This window comes from Lepisma saccharinum, chromosome 25, assembly GCF_977018435.1.
Source record: "Lepisma saccharinum chromosome 25, izLepSacc3.1, whole genome shotgun sequence".
Classification (NCBI taxonomy): Eukaryota; Metazoa; Arthropoda; class Insecta; order Zygentoma; family Lepismatidae; genus Lepisma; species Lepisma saccharinum.
In genome coordinates this window covers 50,774,429-50,792,099 of record NC_139253.1, presented here as the reverse complement: position 1 = coordinate 50,792,099, position 17,671 = coordinate 50,774,429, and the positions used below count along the sequence as shown (strand labels likewise).

The following is a 17,671-nucleotide window of genomic DNA, read 5'->3' as shown; positions in this document are numbered from 1 at the left end:
CAAAGTAAAACAGGGTAGTTACAAGGGAGAGTCAAATGAAAACCTTAATTTGTTTTTGTTTTAGACCTCAGCAAAATAAAACAGGGTAGTTACAAGGACGTGTCAAATGAAAACCTTAATTTGTTTTTGTTTCTTTAAACGTGAGGAAAAGAAAACAGGGCATCTACAAGGGAAAGTCAAATGAAAATCTTAATTTGTTTTTGTTTATTTAAACCTGTTAAAAAACAGGGTAGTAACAAGGGAGAGTAAAATGAAAACCTTAATTTGTTCTTGCTTCTTTAAACCTGAGCAAGAGAAAACAGGGTAGTTATAATGGAGAGTCAAATGAAAACCTTAATTTGTTTTTGTTTTAAACCTGAGCCTAAAACAGTGTAGTTACATGGGAGAGTCAAATGAAAACCTTAATTTGTTTTTGTTTTAAACCTGAGAAAAGTAAAACAAGGTTGTTACAAGGGAGAGTAAAATGAAAACCTAAATTTGTTTTTGTTGATTTAAACCTGAGCAAAAGAAAACAGGGTAGTTACAATGGAGAGTAAAATGGAAACCTTAATTTGTTTTTGTTTTAAACCTGAGCAATGTAAGACAGGGTAGTTACAAGGGAGAGTCAAATGAAAACCTAAATTAGTTTTTGTTCTTTTTAAACCTGAGCAAAAGAAAACAGCAGGGTAGTTACAAGGGATAGTCAAGTGAAAACCTTAATTTGTTTTTGTTTCTTTATACCTGAGCAAAAGAAATCAGGGTAGTTATAATCGAGAGGCAAATGAAAACATTAATTTGTTTTTGTTGATTTAAACCTGAGCAACAGAAACCAAGGTAGTTACAATGGAAAGTCAAATGGAAACCTTAATTTGTTTTTGTTTCTTATCTAGCAGATTTCTTCAAGTAGGGTTGCACATGTTTGCTGCATTTTAGCACAAACCTATTTCTGATCTACATATATTTTCAAGTTTGCGTTAGTGCCTGTGTACCTCAAGAAGGGGTTTACGTGCATTCAGTTAGGAGGCACTGCGATGGCGTTTTCACCCATCTGCCTGTGAACTAAGGCCGTTGTCGAACTTTATCCTCAGTTAGGAAACTTGCTGGTGTGTTAACTACGCAGAGATATTGAATTATCATTTGCCGAGCAATTTCCGTAAATTTTAGGCTGACAGAGGGCAATAAAACCACTCTCTTTCACTGGTTTCAAGTGTGTAGAGGAGGCGCCATCTTTAAAATGACAAAAATTCGTTTTGAAGTTCACTTGAACAGTAGGGCAGCAATAAGATTGTCTTATAAATAACAGTGGATACATCAGGTGAATTTGGGCTGTACACAGTCTTTCCTGTAACTTTCGTCGGGCTTTAAGGTTTTCATTTGACTCATGTAACATTATTCTCGAAGTTAAGAAGAAAAGATTAGCTTATAAACTATTTCAATACATTCAAGGATTGGTCAAATAATTTTTATATTCGTTAATGACTTGTGATTATTATATTTTTAAAGCAAATGGGTGATTCTACAATTAGATAACAATTTAATGTCCCAGCTCTGTAACAACTGAGCTTGTGGAGTAATTCTAAAATTTCAATATTCCTATATATCTCTGCAATTATGCTGAAAAATTGTTCAAAAATTAGATATAGAAAATATTATGTACGTGGAATTTGTCCTTAGCACCGATGTCCCTTGCATGGTGTACTTAAAGTTTAAGTGCAATTCTATCCCAAATATTTTTTGTATAAAATAAGTATGATAATAATCGAAGACTAAAATTGGTAAACGCTGTAAGTGCCACAATAATTCAAACACCGTTCTCCACGTTAAACTGTGAAATGTGCCATGCTTTATAATGTGGTAAACGTGAAAAGTGGCTGGTAGCCCTCAAAGTAGTTCAAAGGACGTGTAAAGAGGTCACTAGTTTGCACGTTCTTACGAGCTGATGTGCTTAACGATGCCATTTCCCAACACTTTCGCTTTTGTCACTTACAACGTCTACCACTTTTAGTCCTTAATTCACATTATCATGAAAATGAAAAGCAATCAACAATATAATAGAATGGGGATGATAATAAACTATGTCTCTAGATCCTGTGTCATCAGCATGGCAAAATTTTAATTTGAGTTTTGGAATGCAGGGATATTATTTTTCTTCAGAGTAATAGTACATATAACAACACTATTTCAAGCTTTAGTGAGTGACCATGTGATTTGGAGAAATCTTGTTTGAATGATTTGGATAACAAATACTTATATTCTGAAACAAAGGTTAGTGCATTAATTTTTATCATTAGCATGAAGTAAGTGTAATTCAGCAGACTAATGATAAAGTTATAATTAAATTAGAATTTTTTGTTGAATGGTTTGAAATCAGGAGCCCAAGACTGGGGGCCATTCAACCCAACAATGGCTGTAGCCTCAAAATGAAGCTTCCATGAGCAAAGCGTTTACTAATAAAAGTTGTTTGCCTCGATGTCGCCTTCATTCTGTGCAATTTGTAGGCGCTGTAGAACAACATTCTGCATATATGAATCTAATTTATCTCTAACTCTTGAAATATGTGCCATTTCTTACCTTAACTGACTCCTACGAATGAAATTTAATTCCTTGTTTAGCAATTCTTAGAAGTCACCATATTGTAATGTTAACACGCATGACATATACTGTAAATTAAGGGAGAATTCACACCGAAGAGACATGCGACACGCGACACGCGATACGCGATACGCGACACGCGACACGCGACACGAGACACGAGACACGAGACACGTGTCGCTTGGAAGCTAACACTCAGTAATCAATGCAACCTTTCGAACCGAAGAGAAACGACAAGATGGACGTGTCGCGTGTTGCTTACGTGTCTCTCGGATTGTGCCGTTTTCTTAATACCGTGCATCGTGTCGCCTCAGTTTCTTGTTCGCGTATGCGCAGTGAATGCTTCATTCCAACGAGTTATATTTAGATTCTGGAATATAGCCCAGCCGGGATCATATTTGAACCTCTAATTTGCTGATATAATAAAGTACCGTATCGATATGTACAATGCTTTAAGATTTAAACACAACGTTCTTTTAGCTTTATCAAGTTTTTTTGATGCAGTTATCGGCTGTAATTTGCCTTCAACATCGTGTAAATAGGTCGTGTTTTGGCCATTTACCTGACTGCTTTTATTTGAAAAAGCCAGTGTATGGAGGCACCTTGGTCCAAAATATATTAGTCAACATGGTAAAGTACTCTAGTGCATTGTTTCTCAACCGCCGGGCCGCGACCCGATACCGTGCCCTCGTATCACCTATACTGAGCAACGAAAGGTTCTGCTGAAAGTGGTTGACAACTATCATAATCCCAACATCATATTTGAGTTGTTAGTTTTCATTTTTTAAGTCCATTTTATGCACAAATATACTTATCAGGACTGGATCTGCCCGGTGCCTCCACCGGTTATCAAACCCTGGATCACTTAATTACAAGGAGACGACGTTAACACTTTGTTTTCCATATATTATTTAAAAAAGATACCGGGACATGGTTTCACGAAGGTGAGAACCATTTCTCTAGTGTTTAGGTATTCGCTATATTCAGGCTGGAAAGTCTAGCATATGCAGTTTGAGGTCAGTGCATATTCTTTCTCAGTTTTCTCATGCTCAACATGCCTCTCCCAAGTTTTAATAACTTGCACAAATTTGCACGCAATTTACATTTTGATTTGATTTGTTTTATTTTACTTCGCTTTTTGTGCCACCTTTGGCTAATTTGCGAAGATGGGAATGAGGGATGATATGATGAAATTGATGAATGGACACTTACAAATATCCATGTCCAGGCCAGCATTCGAACCCGGGACCCCTAGCGTCGTAGCCGCGATGTGCTAACCACTCCGCCACAGGGGCCGGCTACGCAATTTACATGTAACAATGTATCTTGTTACGTTTTTTTTTCGGGTGACTAATAAATTGATTAATGCAATTATATCGGTACCATCATGCAAAGAAACCAGTGTCGCTTGCCGCGTGTCGCGTGTATCTTGTATCATCGGTGTGAAACTCTCGTGTCGCGTGTCTCTTAGGTGTGAATTCTCCAAGAGTTTGGTTATTTTTGAAGTGGCAACAGGTGGCATAAGCAGACAAATATGCCCATTTCGGGTGCTACATATCTCTTGGACAGCTAAAAGAACTAATGCGTGGATTTTAAATTAACTAGATAATCCTAACAGGAATGTCGCCGCCTCATTTTACAAAACTTTCGCACTCGGTATTCCGTGATGAAACTAGGCTTGGGTACAGTGGCGTATCCTGAGCCCAAGATCTGGACCTCACTATGACACATGGAGGAAGGGAGAAGACTAGGTCCGTAAACGCCATGTATACTTAGTTGGACACGCCCAATTTCAACGGCAGACAGGTTGCAAACTCCTAAGAAATCATGTTTCCAACTCTTGAAGTACCATCATCTTCTAATTAAGATTAACAATTTGGACCAAATTTTCGATTTATCTTTTGTATTGTAGTCTCTGGGCTTTGGGATTCGTAGGTAGCATAATTAGCCTAGAATATAGCTCCTGTTTGAGAAATTAGTTATTCGAGAATTGCTAAGGAGAGGTAGATCACCAATTAGATGGCTGGGCCAAATCTAACATTTTACCGAAAAACTAGAAGTTTCTGTAAGAGGCTGAAGTAAATGAAGAGCACAGTGAGCAGATGCAATTAGTTTATAGGATGAACAATCCTTAACAATCAGAATAACGAGCTAGAAGAAGAATATTGGTTGAAACTTATTTCAGCAGAGAACATCTGTTAACACAAATTAAAAGTGACACAAAGTGAAGATAGACCAATATAAACATCCTACTCAGATAATAATGATTCTAATACTTAAATGTTTGCACATTGCACATTAAATATGAATAATTGTTTTACATATAAGGATAATAAAGGAAACTTATACCGAAAGGATCCATCATGTTTGGCATTTGTCTCTTGTTGATCCTCTCCTGTGAAGGAATCCACTCCTGCTCAGCTTGTCGGTCGTTGGGTCTCTGGTGAATGTAGTGGCTAGAGCCAGAGGCCATCGCCACCAGTAGCGTCATCATCAAGAGTCTCTCGTCCACCCACATCCTTTTTTCTCTCCTGCAAATGCAAAGTTAGGTAGGCATTCGTGAAATCATGGGGGGTACATTTTTTAGATTTATTGTTAGAATCGCATGGCAACTCGAAATTAATCTTCGTAACATTTCTAAAATAAGAAAACATTTGATGTGCTCGCTACAGTCTTCAAAATAATAATAATAGTACTATTGAATTAACTAATACAATATTTATCCGTGGAAGAATAGTTATCACAGCCTGCTACGACTCCAGGTGTCCCGGGTTCGAATTCTGGTCTGGGCACGGGTCTTCTTTGTGAGCGTTCCCTCATCAATTTCATCAGAAAAATAGTGTTGTTCGTGAATACGTAGCAGATAGGTTGAATATGTGATCACAGCATGACTGACTGCAATTTCTAGTATTGAAGAAAGAATTGATAGTCATTTTCAATATAAGGATAAAATGGCGACTGCACTATGGGGCAGGTTGTAACAGGCCGTAACTGTGATTAATTTTGCTTACTTTGAGACACGTAAGTTGCTAATATCTTAATTTCTATTGTGAACTTTATTCTGTGGAGGTGGGATGGACTCTTGTTCTATTTTAAAAGTTATTGTGAATCATTTAGCCAATTTTTATGATAGGTATTGTATTCCCATATGTTCTTTAATATGTCACTTTTCTGTTGTTTCCTGTTCTTTGATATACAATGATGGGCATCACTAAAAGTTTACGTATCTTGTGTTTTGTCATATACATTCAGATATTCCTATGTGTTCATCTTTGAATGAGAATGTTACAATCTACCCCACTCAGTGTTAAAACCAACACCCTTGGTGGGGCAGGTTGTAACTACTGCGAGGATACTTTTGTTCTTTCTTAAACGGCTCATAGTTTGTTTGCACTTATTGCATATTTTTGAACTAGAAATATATAGTTTATTTTGTGTAAATTTTCGTTTACGCACTTCCATGTAAATCGGCAATATACTCGAGAAGGAAAAGTGTTACAACCATACCTGCTCTCCACTATATTGCATAAATATTTTGTAAATGAATGCATATGCAATATACAAAGTAATATATCAGAAAGGAACACTTGCTAAAGACAAATACAATTTCTACGGCACCTGCATCATGGCAAATAATATTAATTGTAATTTTACAGAAATCTGTTAATCTAATGTTTCACCATTTCATAAAATGTGTACATGTCTTATACATTGCATCTAGTAAAGTGCAAACAAATTAACAGAGACGAAACACTAAATTTTCCGTACTTGGGTATGTTTCTTCCATAGCTTTATATTTCATTAGTTTGTTCTATAGATTTTATATGAAAATGCAATTTACTGATACCGCAGTTGTACTGAAATGTTATCATCCTCAATATTAATCGGAACAGTGAATTAGGAATCCAGGTTTTGATAAAAAAGCTTCCGTCTCATGTTGAGATTTAGATATCATCAAATTAACCTTAAAAAAACATTAATTCCAGGCTATACGGAAACTAGCTGTTAATGATAATCACGTGTTCGAGGCAGATTTGTCACGGTTTCACAGTTTTATTATTTCCTCACACTGATCCCATTTGTTTTTCTGCATTGCGTGAAACAATATTCAAACCATCAATGGACTCATTTACTCACTGTTGCTTAACTATTTAACGAACTATAACACTTTAATTAGAGTTAATTTATTAATCAAGAACGTATTTCCACAGAAATCAATGAATACTTTAGACTTGATTCGCATGTGCTTTTCCTCCGCTTGCATGGATTGACTGAAAATGTTATTAGTTGTGAAAATCTTAAAACAATATAAAAATCTGACAGTAATTATGTTCTAGTATTTTATTGTAATTTTAAGAGAAATGGCACAGTGCTTTTAGCATTGAAATTTTAACAAGAAAATACTGTATTTCCTACGTTTTGAAATTCCAATCTAAGGTAACCTACATTCCAAATTCCACGCTGTGTAGTAACTCTTAACTCATTTACTATTTCGAAGATTATGTTAAGTGTACTTTTAGTTTGGATACACACATGGACGTCCGCATGATTTTTTCCAGGAAGGGGCAAGGAAGGTATTTTTTCCAGGGGGGGCAAACAAGGCACATTTACTCCAAAAAGAGTGTTGTTCCCTAATAAAACATTGCTTAAATTTGAATTTATGACGTTCATGCAATAATTAACACATATTATTGTGGCTAAAATGAAATTATATGTGTGAAATACATAATTTTTGGTTGATTTTCATTTTCCAGGGGGGCCAAGGCCCTCCCTTGCCTCCCCCCTTCCGGACGCCCATGGATACACATGGAAAAGTATTGTGATGAAGTCACCTAAAATTTCGTCGAGAAGTCTTGCATGAAATTTTTGTAAACTTTGCTCAATACTCATTAATTTCAACTCTATTTTTTGCAGATATCTTCACAAATATTCAAGAACTTTCTTTATTTCAAGCTTCGCCAGATAATCAGCTTTAGAAGAGTCTACTAAATCAGGGTCGTTGCATTTCTGTCTCTAGTCGAAGAAGGACGGCAAACAGTACAGTGGAATGTCAAGGTATGGATTCATCGGTACTGTGTGGATTCCGAAATTTTGTTTACTTGTTGCACTGCTGAAATGATGTTAGTGTCAATCAATTCGCAAAAACTGCTAATGAACCCAGATACCGTGTATGTCTCTGATGTTACTTCAGGTAGAATGGAATGTCTGTGCTGGTATGTGCCTACCTGATCATTTGATTAATTGATTTCAAGTAAGCATATCACGATTACATAATCGATAACACATTTAAATGGATTAAAATTCCCACTTTATTGCTAAATCCTAAACGAGTGTAATAATATATTGTTTCCATAAGTGCTCCGATTTGGTGTATTGTTGTGGATTGTTGCCGACCCCCGTGGCGGAGTGGTTAGCACAGCGCGCTACGACGCCAGGGGTCCTTGGTTCTAATCCCGGCCTCGGCATGGGTGTTCTTTGTGAGTGTCCCTTCAATTTCACCATATCGTCACTTATTCTGGGGCCTCCCTGATGGCGTAGTGGTAATGGCGTCGCCTTGTAAGCAAGGGGTTGAGGATTCGATACCCGGTGGAGGCACATAGTGGTTTGGATTTTACTTTAACTGTAAGTCCAGTCACAATTAGTCTATGTGTGCATAAAAAGCATCACTTATCTTCATCTTTGCGATTAGCCTAAAGTGGCAGAAATATCAAGTAAAATAAACCAAATGAATGAAGCAATGTTGTGTTTTTTTTTCGTTTGTTGGTTGTTTTAATTAACGTTAGGAAAATAACGATGAAGTAGAAGGAAGAGGCAATAGCTCTCATTAAATGGCAAACAGCTGGAGTCACTGAGTAAAATCAAGAAATATTGTCTGGTTTCCTTCGTATTATTTTTATTCCACTTATTTTACTTAACTTTCTACCATTTTTATCAAAGAAAGATATGAGGATGAAGAATAAACTTAAGAATTATATGATGGGATACACCCATGCCTTTAAAGGTTTCGAACGTGGCATCACTGAATATCGATTACTTTTAAAGTTATGGCCAAATATGATTTGTCACGTAGCATTTTAAATTTGCCTCTTTTTCTCGCTTCCCCGATGGCATAGTGGTACCGTTGTCGCCTTGTAATCAAGGGGTGTCGGGTTCGATACTCGGTGGAGGCACATAGTGGTTCGTATCCCACTTTAAACTGTAGGTCCAGTCCCGATTAGCCTTACTGTGCATAAAGTAGACATATAACACCAAATCAATCAATCAAAGCCTCTTTCTCGGCTAGCGCTTGAAGAAAGAACGTTAGGCGAGTTAAACCCTGCTTTTCCTTGGGGCCAGCTCCACCTAGTGTGCTCACCTGTTCGCTGAACGAACTTGAGCCTTGCCCCCCACAGAATATATCGTGTTTTTGTTTCGATCTCGTGAGGCAAAGACAACACGAGGACAAATATGTAAAGATGGCGGTTAATGAAGAAGTATTTGCCATTAACGGATTACCATATGGCGTAATTACGGAGGATGTTCGAGTAACAGAAGGTAATATAATTTTCTGCTTTTTTTATTGCAATGAAAATGTTGTTTTTTCCAAATATACACCGTAGTTTTGGAAAGTTCTGCAAGTGTGTGAAAAATAAAATTTCTAATCACTCTTTTTGAAAAATGTTTTGTTCTCATCATTCATAAGCATCCCCGGTCATTGTTTTGAGGAGGAACAATTATATTATTTTAATATTTAATATTATTATAATAATCACCGAAATCTTGTCCACCCGACGCAGTCATCTTAATCACTAGAGCCCGGAAGTTTGGCAAAATGCCTCTTTTGTTCTACTGCATATTGATAAAATTTGTCCGGATATACGTTTTTTATGTTGTTTCGAATGTCTTAGAAGCCTTTTCATTTTGCCTATTTTGCCTATTTGGGACCCCACTGCCTATTTTTAATTATAATGCCTTTTTTTGCCTTTTTCAATTAAATTGGGCCATTTTTTTTTAAAAAAAAGTGTGTATATAAATTATTTTTCTCCCAAAAAACGTTGTTGGCATTTATTTTTCTTCCGTTTATTATGTGAATAATTTTCGCCTTATTTAAGTAATATTGAACTCACGCATGTTTCAACATTGCTGAAGGAGAAAAGTGTGAGAGAAAAGTATTTCATGCTGAGTTAGGATATTGACTTTCGGTTAACATTTCCTTGTGCATGATTGACTGCAGAAAACCTGTTGCAGAACATCTGCACAATTACGTCATGACGTCCAGCGTCCGTGTCAGGACGTTATTGACAAGAAACAGCACTAATGCCCAAGGGCCTTTGCATGCATTCCAAAATAAAGTTCTCTATCTTTAGTTTAGTTCTGCACTTTGGAGGGAAAGGATTTGTTGTTGTCATCATGCCGAAATTTAGTGTGCCATCAAGTGGTAAGTTACATGATTACGTCCATGGATTTGGTGAAAATTGAAATGCTCTTCCCAATGTAGATTTTAACATTTGCCAGAAATTATAGATAAAAGTAAGTGACTTCCAAATGTGCCTTTTTTCGGTTTATTTTGCTTTTTTTTTTCATTTTTAGTGCCTATTTTCCACATTATAAATGCCTTTTTGCCTGCCTATTTTAACGAAAATAAATGCCTGAACTTCCGGGCTCTATTAATCACATATTGCTCAAAGGCACTGTTATTTTGGTCAATGAGCACACATCGTCAAGTAAATGATCTGTCTGCTCACCGAGTGAAAATCTTGCTGAGCGAGCATCGCTCAGATACTCAACGCGCCCTAGGTGTTTGTATGTTGTGACTGGGGTAGGACTCACAATCAATGCTTAATAGTTCCCGAAAATCCAGGCAAACCTTAACGGCAATTTTGTTATTTGGTTGACTTACAGAACAGGCTTTAAGACATTACGAAATCCTATTTTAAGTGGCTCAAGTGTATTATTCCAAGACTGTATCTGCTACTCGTATTAGTATGCGTAAATAATATTTCTTGGATTCAATTCCAGGCAAGGCAAGGACTATTTCATTTTCCACCCTTATATCCGCGATTAACATTAGTAGATAGAACGTCTATGTAAAATAATAAAAGTAGAAAATATAGAAATGTTACAAATGTAACGATTTTTTACGAAATTTACTCTATGACGTCAAATACGTTGTAGAGTAAGTTTCAGGCAAAATGGTATTTGACTGCATTACACTTGCATTCAATCCTAAAGTTAGAAGGGGGCAACTTCATTTCAACAGGAATCTTCCAGAATGGAGTACCCAAAGCACACCAGAAAAAATAGCAAAATATTTGCTTTATTGCAAGTGACAGTCACAAAAATTACATGTTGAATGCAAACTCCAAAAATTGAAGAGGTTTTGGAATGCTTCTACATGGTGTCTACTAGTCAAGAATGTCAAGAAATCAACAGGTAGGTCAAGAAAGTCAAGAAAAAAACATGAAATTATGCTTGTGGTCAAGCATTTTTGCTTATTTTTTTTACAGCATGGTGAATTTACATTGTCCTACTAAAATGTGATAAATTTGAATATTTGGAAATTTATAATTGTATTAAGTTGTGGTTAAGGTTTGTTCACTTCGTTTCTTAAGACTTACATGCGTGAAGTTTTGTAAAAATATTAAATAAAGTAATGTGGTCATTCCCCATCCATAATGAAGTCTGATGCATTAAGTTTTACATGCATTAATAATTAAAGCAAGTCTAAAACTCTTGTTGAGGTACAGCTTTAGTTTTCATTTTAACCGGCATTGTGGTAGGGTTTGTTCATTGTGAACAACTATACCTAAGTAGGTGGCGATTAAATACATGTTAAGAAAAGGAAATAAAAGTCAAGAAAAAGGGAAAAAAAGGTCAAGAAAAAGTCATTAAAAGTCAAGAATTTTGGATTTGTTATTTTGCAAATTTTGAAAAAAAGAAATTAATTAATTAATTAATTCTCTTCTACGTCCAATTTACTTCCATGAGATATTTATTATACTATTGGTGTTAAACACCGTATCTTCTTTAAGTATTTTGTTTCAATTACTGAGCATCACATTATAGAAATAAATTGATTGATTATGGTGATTGAAATTTTGAGCACATGCATGTTTGAGCTTGGCAGTGCACGTGTGTGGAACATTTTAATAGCATCCACGCTTACTTATTGGCAAATTTGTTTTTGTACTTTAACGAACTTGTTCATTTGTAGGAATGATTACAAAGGTATTCAACTAAAATGATGCCTGGAATGAATGTTTTTGTTGTTTCTTGTAGATTTCCGGATGCTGAATTCGATGAAAGAATTCCATCACGTCACATTTCTCAAAAATATGTAGGTAAGGCAAAAAATAGAGTAAGGTGCATATATCACCGTGGCATGAAGGCACATTTTAGGAGATTGGGGGAGGGGGGGGGGGTAGGGCTGCACATATTCTCGATCTCGTGTATTTTGGAGGTGATGTGATCAGCAGCACGCTCCGGCTACCTTTACCCTCCATGGTTGTCCCCAGGTACCCATTGATTTAAGGCTGGATGAGCCCCAGAGCCGCTTTATGCCGCTTTATATACCAGTTTTATTTGACGTTCCAATGAAAGTAACGTTTAGCATGTCACAAGCTTTATCAAGTCCGGAGGTTTTACATCTACAGTAGCAACTCCAACGTAATTCTTTACAATGTATTTTTAGTAAATGCCACTTGTTGTTTTTCTCGTTATTTTTTCAAATTTTAATTTGAAAAATCATAAGAGATGACACAGTTTCCTCAGTCCGTATAGCGCTTTCGTATAACTCTCCAAGCCCTGGGTTGCATACCCAGAGGCTATCTTCACTAAAATTTCTCAGGGTTAACCTGGCTAATGTTAACATGTTACCCTACAACACCCAGGGCAACTTATCCACATGTTACAAACCTCGCGGCAATAAGACATTGATATCCCCTTTATGCTCACAATTGAACTTGCATTTTTCATTGATTTGTTTAATATCCTGATGCGATAGTGGAAAATGGAGGCCATTTTTCGGTTTCAGCACATCTAAAAGAATAAGAATCACTACAAAATTGGATGTTATCTGACCAGACATTTTTATTTGCAGGTCTGCGTTATACACATTATTGATGCCATGTAATACCAAGGCTGTTTTCGATTTGCATATTTATCCCCATTATAAAAACATGTGTTTACTTTTCATTTCTGCTGAATTGCAAGTGAAATCCGTCGTGACAAAGTGCTGTTATCAAGTACGGTATTTATTTTAATGTTGGCATACATTAACAGAAATATTGTTAAAGGTGTACCGAGGTGTTTCAAAAGGTTAGATATTAAGCAAGTGCCTTTCATTTATTTGTCAGTCTTATCTTTTATATTCTTTTCACGTTTCTATAGTTCTCTTTTTTTTGGTAAAGAGGGGAGGGAGATGTCTACTCTCACGCCCCTTAATTTTCGATTTCAAGATTTTTACGAGAATTGGCAAATACCTCGTTCCTTGGAACTCATGCTGTGTTACGTTAGAACACACCATCTCCACTATAGGTCTTTCAGTTCTTACGGCGGGCGCTCTAGAAACTGGCAAGGGAAGTGGGGAACGGGGAATTCGGCGCAGACCAACCAGACAACAGCGGTGGCGCCGAGAGATACGACGTGGCGGAAATAAGTACTACGTGTATCTCCTTCCACTGGCTGCTGCGTTTCTTATCGCCCTGGATTGGTCTCTTACCTGCTCCCCACTTCGCTTGCCAGCTTCTACAGCGCCCGCCGTAAGAACTGAAAAGTAGGATCCTATTAGCCCCGTCTAGTTCGCTGCACTTTTGGATACTGGGTAGTGCAGGTGTATCCCGGTGTCAGGCTGGTGCAAGTCAATGACGTTCGACCAAGTAGACGAATAGCGGTGTTCAAGTTCAGAGGATTCAACAAATGCCTGTCTGCTGCTTTAAACGTTTATTTGATTAGTTAGCACGCATCATGTGACCATATATCACACATTACACCGCTCCAGAACGCCGCAGACAGCAAATACGCTACTTGACACCGAATCAACGAAGTCGGCGTTGCACCGTGTAACCAATTAGACGCGCGAGTGCAGAGAGAGTCAAGAAGTGCAGCGAACTGGACGGGGCTATTCTGTTGCACCAGTAACTCATAATCAGGGTGTCCGAGGGAGAGATATTATCTAGTGCTACTCAGAGCACAATTGGAGAATAATTGTTTATTGAGATGGTGTTTTAAGTCCACGTTATGCACAGTAAGGCTAATCGGGACTGAACCTACAGTTTTAAGTGGGATCCGAACCACTATGAGTCTCCACCGGGTATCGAACCCGGGACCCCTTGATTACGAGACGACGACGCTATCACTGCGCCATCGGGGAGACCCAATTGGAGAATAAATCTTCATATCTGGCAATAATGCTTCGAAAAGTGCGGTAGTGTCGAGAACGACCCTCATGGTCGACTGCCAAGTGCCCCAGAGATGCCTGATGACGTTGCGAGAATTAATCAGTTCCATCTCCGGAAAATACAACCTACATTCCGTGTTCTCACTTGGAACCTTGGAACCAGGTAACCATGTTCCATGTCAAAAGTTTGGAGCCAGTTATCTACTCCAAGCGAAAATTGATTGATTGATTGATTTGGTTTATTTTACTTCGATTTTCTTCCACTTTTGGCCAATTGCAAAGTTGAATATGAGTGATGATATGATGAATATGATGAAGGGCACCCATGCCACTCTGCCAAGGAGGTCGGCTCCAAGCGAAGGAAACGACAAGATTCTGCTTGGCACTTTCACCACAAACTACCACTCACAGAGTAGCATTAACATTGGCTGGTTTAAGAAAATTGAAGTTGGCCTTTTTGCGTCACTCTCCTTGTAGTCCCGACCGAGAAGTGGTGATGTAGTCCACAGGGACCACATTGATATTTGTGTCAGTAGGGCTCACGGAGGTGTTATGGACAAATTATCTTTCAGATTTGAGCACTTCTTGAAATTCGTATGATTTGTTGACAGACATCTGATATTTGTGTAATGTTTATTGTTCGCGTATTTAGAGAAGCACTCCTCTTTTCTTATGTATATTAAGTCTATGGACACTCACTAACTCCATACAATTGGCGGTGGCAGACTTTCTGTTGTGAGTGGGACACTGGATGTCTGTCAAATATTTGGGTGGGACACATCTTCAACTAAAAATTGTGTATTTTCGTAATATTGACATTGCCATTACATGATTCACACAAAGATTTATTATCCAATAAAAGGAAGTTTAAATCTTGTAGTAGAAACCAATTATGCAAATTAAAATTCTGCATTTACAAATGTGTTAGATGTTTGGTTCAGACCACCACAATGAAGACATTAGAAACCAGAGATCCTGAATTTGAATCTCAGAACGATTCCCACCACATTCACTATTATCTATGCACTTTCAATTAATTTTTGTCACGAATTTTGCCTATTATATTTTGACAAGTTGGGCCAGCAGGTAAGGCACTTTGATTTGATGTGAGCAAAGGCCCACTCTGGCCAACGTTTCTCGCAACTCCTGTCCCATACCCAGGGCATCTAGGAAATCGCGTCATAAGAATTAAAGCTCTGTATTGTCGTAGTGTTTACATGTATACATGACCCTGGTTTTACAGTTTTAGTTACAGCTCCATGTATGTCATATGCCTATTAACTAAGGCAATTCCTACTTAGGGCCTCGCGATAGCACAGTGGTAGCGTCGTCGCCTTGTAATCAAGGGGTCCCGGCTTCGATACCCGGTGGAGGCTCATAGTGGTCTGGATCCCACATTAAATTGTAGGTCCAGTCCCGATTAGCCTTACTGTACACAAAGTGGACTTAAAACACCAAATCAAACAATCAATTCCTATTTAATGCGAGGATGTGTTCCATCTGTCCACAGCGATCTTGACGCTCGTGAACTAGCAAGTATTGTTTGTATTTTATGTTATTTTACGTCGCCTTTGTGTCACATTTGGCTAATAGCGACCACAAGAATAAGTGATGATGAGATGAAAGGGACACTCATAATGAACACTCATAACCAGGCCACTACTCGAACCCGGGAAACTTTGATGGCGAGATGAAAATTCGACCACATAAGGCGTTCGGAGACAGGCGACGTGTATGTGGAAAATACAGGGTATCTATACACGAACTCCGGGATTTTGAAGCTAAATATTTTATTAAAAACTGAAACTCAGGGAAAAGTAAATACATAGTAATGTTATCAAGTTTTGTTTACAATATAATAAATTTCAACATGTGTCCCGTTTGTAGCATGGCACACATCCAAACGATAATCGACTTCTTGCGACGTCCTGGCCAGCATGTCTGGGGTGATGGTTGCCACAGAAGCGACAATTCTTTGCCTTAGATGGTTGACATCTTGAATTTTCTCCGCATAAACCATGTTCTTCACATGTCCACATAGGAAAAAGTGTAAGGGAGTAAGGTCCGGACTTCTTGGAAGCCATGGAATAGGCCCTTTCCTTCCAATCCACACTTCCAGTTTCCTTAAACGCTTTAAGCCATTGATGAATGGTTTTGTCCGAAGGCTATACACCACCATAATCGCGTCGGAAGTTTCGCTGTGCAGTAATAACAGATCCAGTTTCTACAAGCCATATCGCCGGACCCTGTGGCCGAGTGGTTGCCAAATCGCGCTGCGACGCCAAAGGTCCCGGGTTCGAATCCCGCTCGGGCTTGGTTGATCGGCCACTTCAAGGTTAACGCTGAGCAGCGTTGCCAACCTTTGTTGGATTAAACTCCAAACGACGTGAATAAAACTTGATGAACTACTGATTTCAAAGTAATTAACTAACCTGAGTTACATAATACCGTTTGCGCGCTATCATTGTTTAAAACCCCGGAGTTCTCTTGTAGACACCCTGTATAAAGATATCAATGTTAGATTTGCTGAGTGGAAACCAGCTTCAGTTTTCCGCCAGAGATCATATATCATTCAGAACTCTTATTTGCTGAGTATCTCCGAATATGCTGTTGCATATGCTGGTGGTAACGTAGCCATGAACCGTTGCGTGACGTAAATATGAAGAAAAACAAGGGAAAAGGTTGCTTAGGTTCCAACAGAATGAACTGCAGATTGGGTACACGACCTCGTGGGGCAAAAATGTGGACCGAATGTGTCACAGAAGTTGCTGCTGTCATAAGATAGATGAGTGTAAAACAATATCTTTGAAGAAAAGCATGAGAAATTTTGTTGCTATTGACATGTAGGCAAAATTTTTTCTCTTGAACTCGGATTGCCAGGCCTCGGTTTACTTATTTACTAAGTCACGTCTGTAAGAAATAATGCATATTGATTTGGATATTACAACTCAGACCTAGGTAATTGAAGTTTTGTTTGTTTTAAATTAAAGATCATCCAAGTGTCTATCAAATTTATATCTGGAAAAGAACTGTCGGGTAAAAATTAGCTTACTTTTTGAAGTGGAAATTATTGGGGGGAGGGTTGAGGATAGCTGGGAGATGTGATGGTTCTATAAATGAAGAGAGAGAGAGAGAGGCGGGGGGGGTTCCTATTCTAAAACCTTGGAAAAATTGCTTTAGAGAAGTATTTCAAATTTCCTATTTTGATTCTTACAAGAAGAAAAAAATTATTTCGTAGAATGGTAATAAAAACTATTCCCCACTACTTCAGAGAATAGGGTATGTTTAATTCAGTTCAGCTACTTTATATATTTTGGCGAATCCAATTTACGTCTTCCAGGACCATATACAGATACCTCGTGTACTACATATCGTTAATTTTGCCAGACATGTAATAATATGAAGAGTATTTTGTAATTTTTCTTATTTTGCCTATATTTTCTTCCTCATAGACCAATTGAGATCATGAAGATGAACGATATTTAGTTGAAATTATGAAGACGCATACACGCATGCTCAAAAAAAAAACAACTTATGAACAGGTCGAATCCAGCTCGGAACCTTTGTAGGCGAGACCAGCAGGAAGAGGAAATGGGTCATTCTCACTGAGACGCTGCAGACATTCTTGGTTTCTTAGAGGAGAATGCAGACTTTTTTGTCACTATGCATACTTTGAGGATGCCTGTAAGGTTAGCCAGTTCATGTAGCAAGGAAGGGAGAAAG

The 17,671-nt window shown here is 37.9% G+C and overlaps 1 protein-coding gene across 1 annotated transcript in view; it reads right to left on the bottom strand.

Moving 5' to 3' along the window:
* Positions 1–17,671, bottom strand: part of LOC145978552 (uncharacterized) — a 52,586-nt gene that overhangs the window by 24,827 nt on the left and 10,088 nt on the right. Inside the window, exon 2 of the mRNA XM_083111236.1 lies at positions 4,921–5,102. Coding sequence (XP_082967362.1) covers positions 4,921–5,089 — 169 coding nt within the window. The 5' untranslated portion in view covers positions 5,090–5,102. The remainder of the gene's footprint in view (positions 1–4,920; positions 5,103–17,671) is intronic.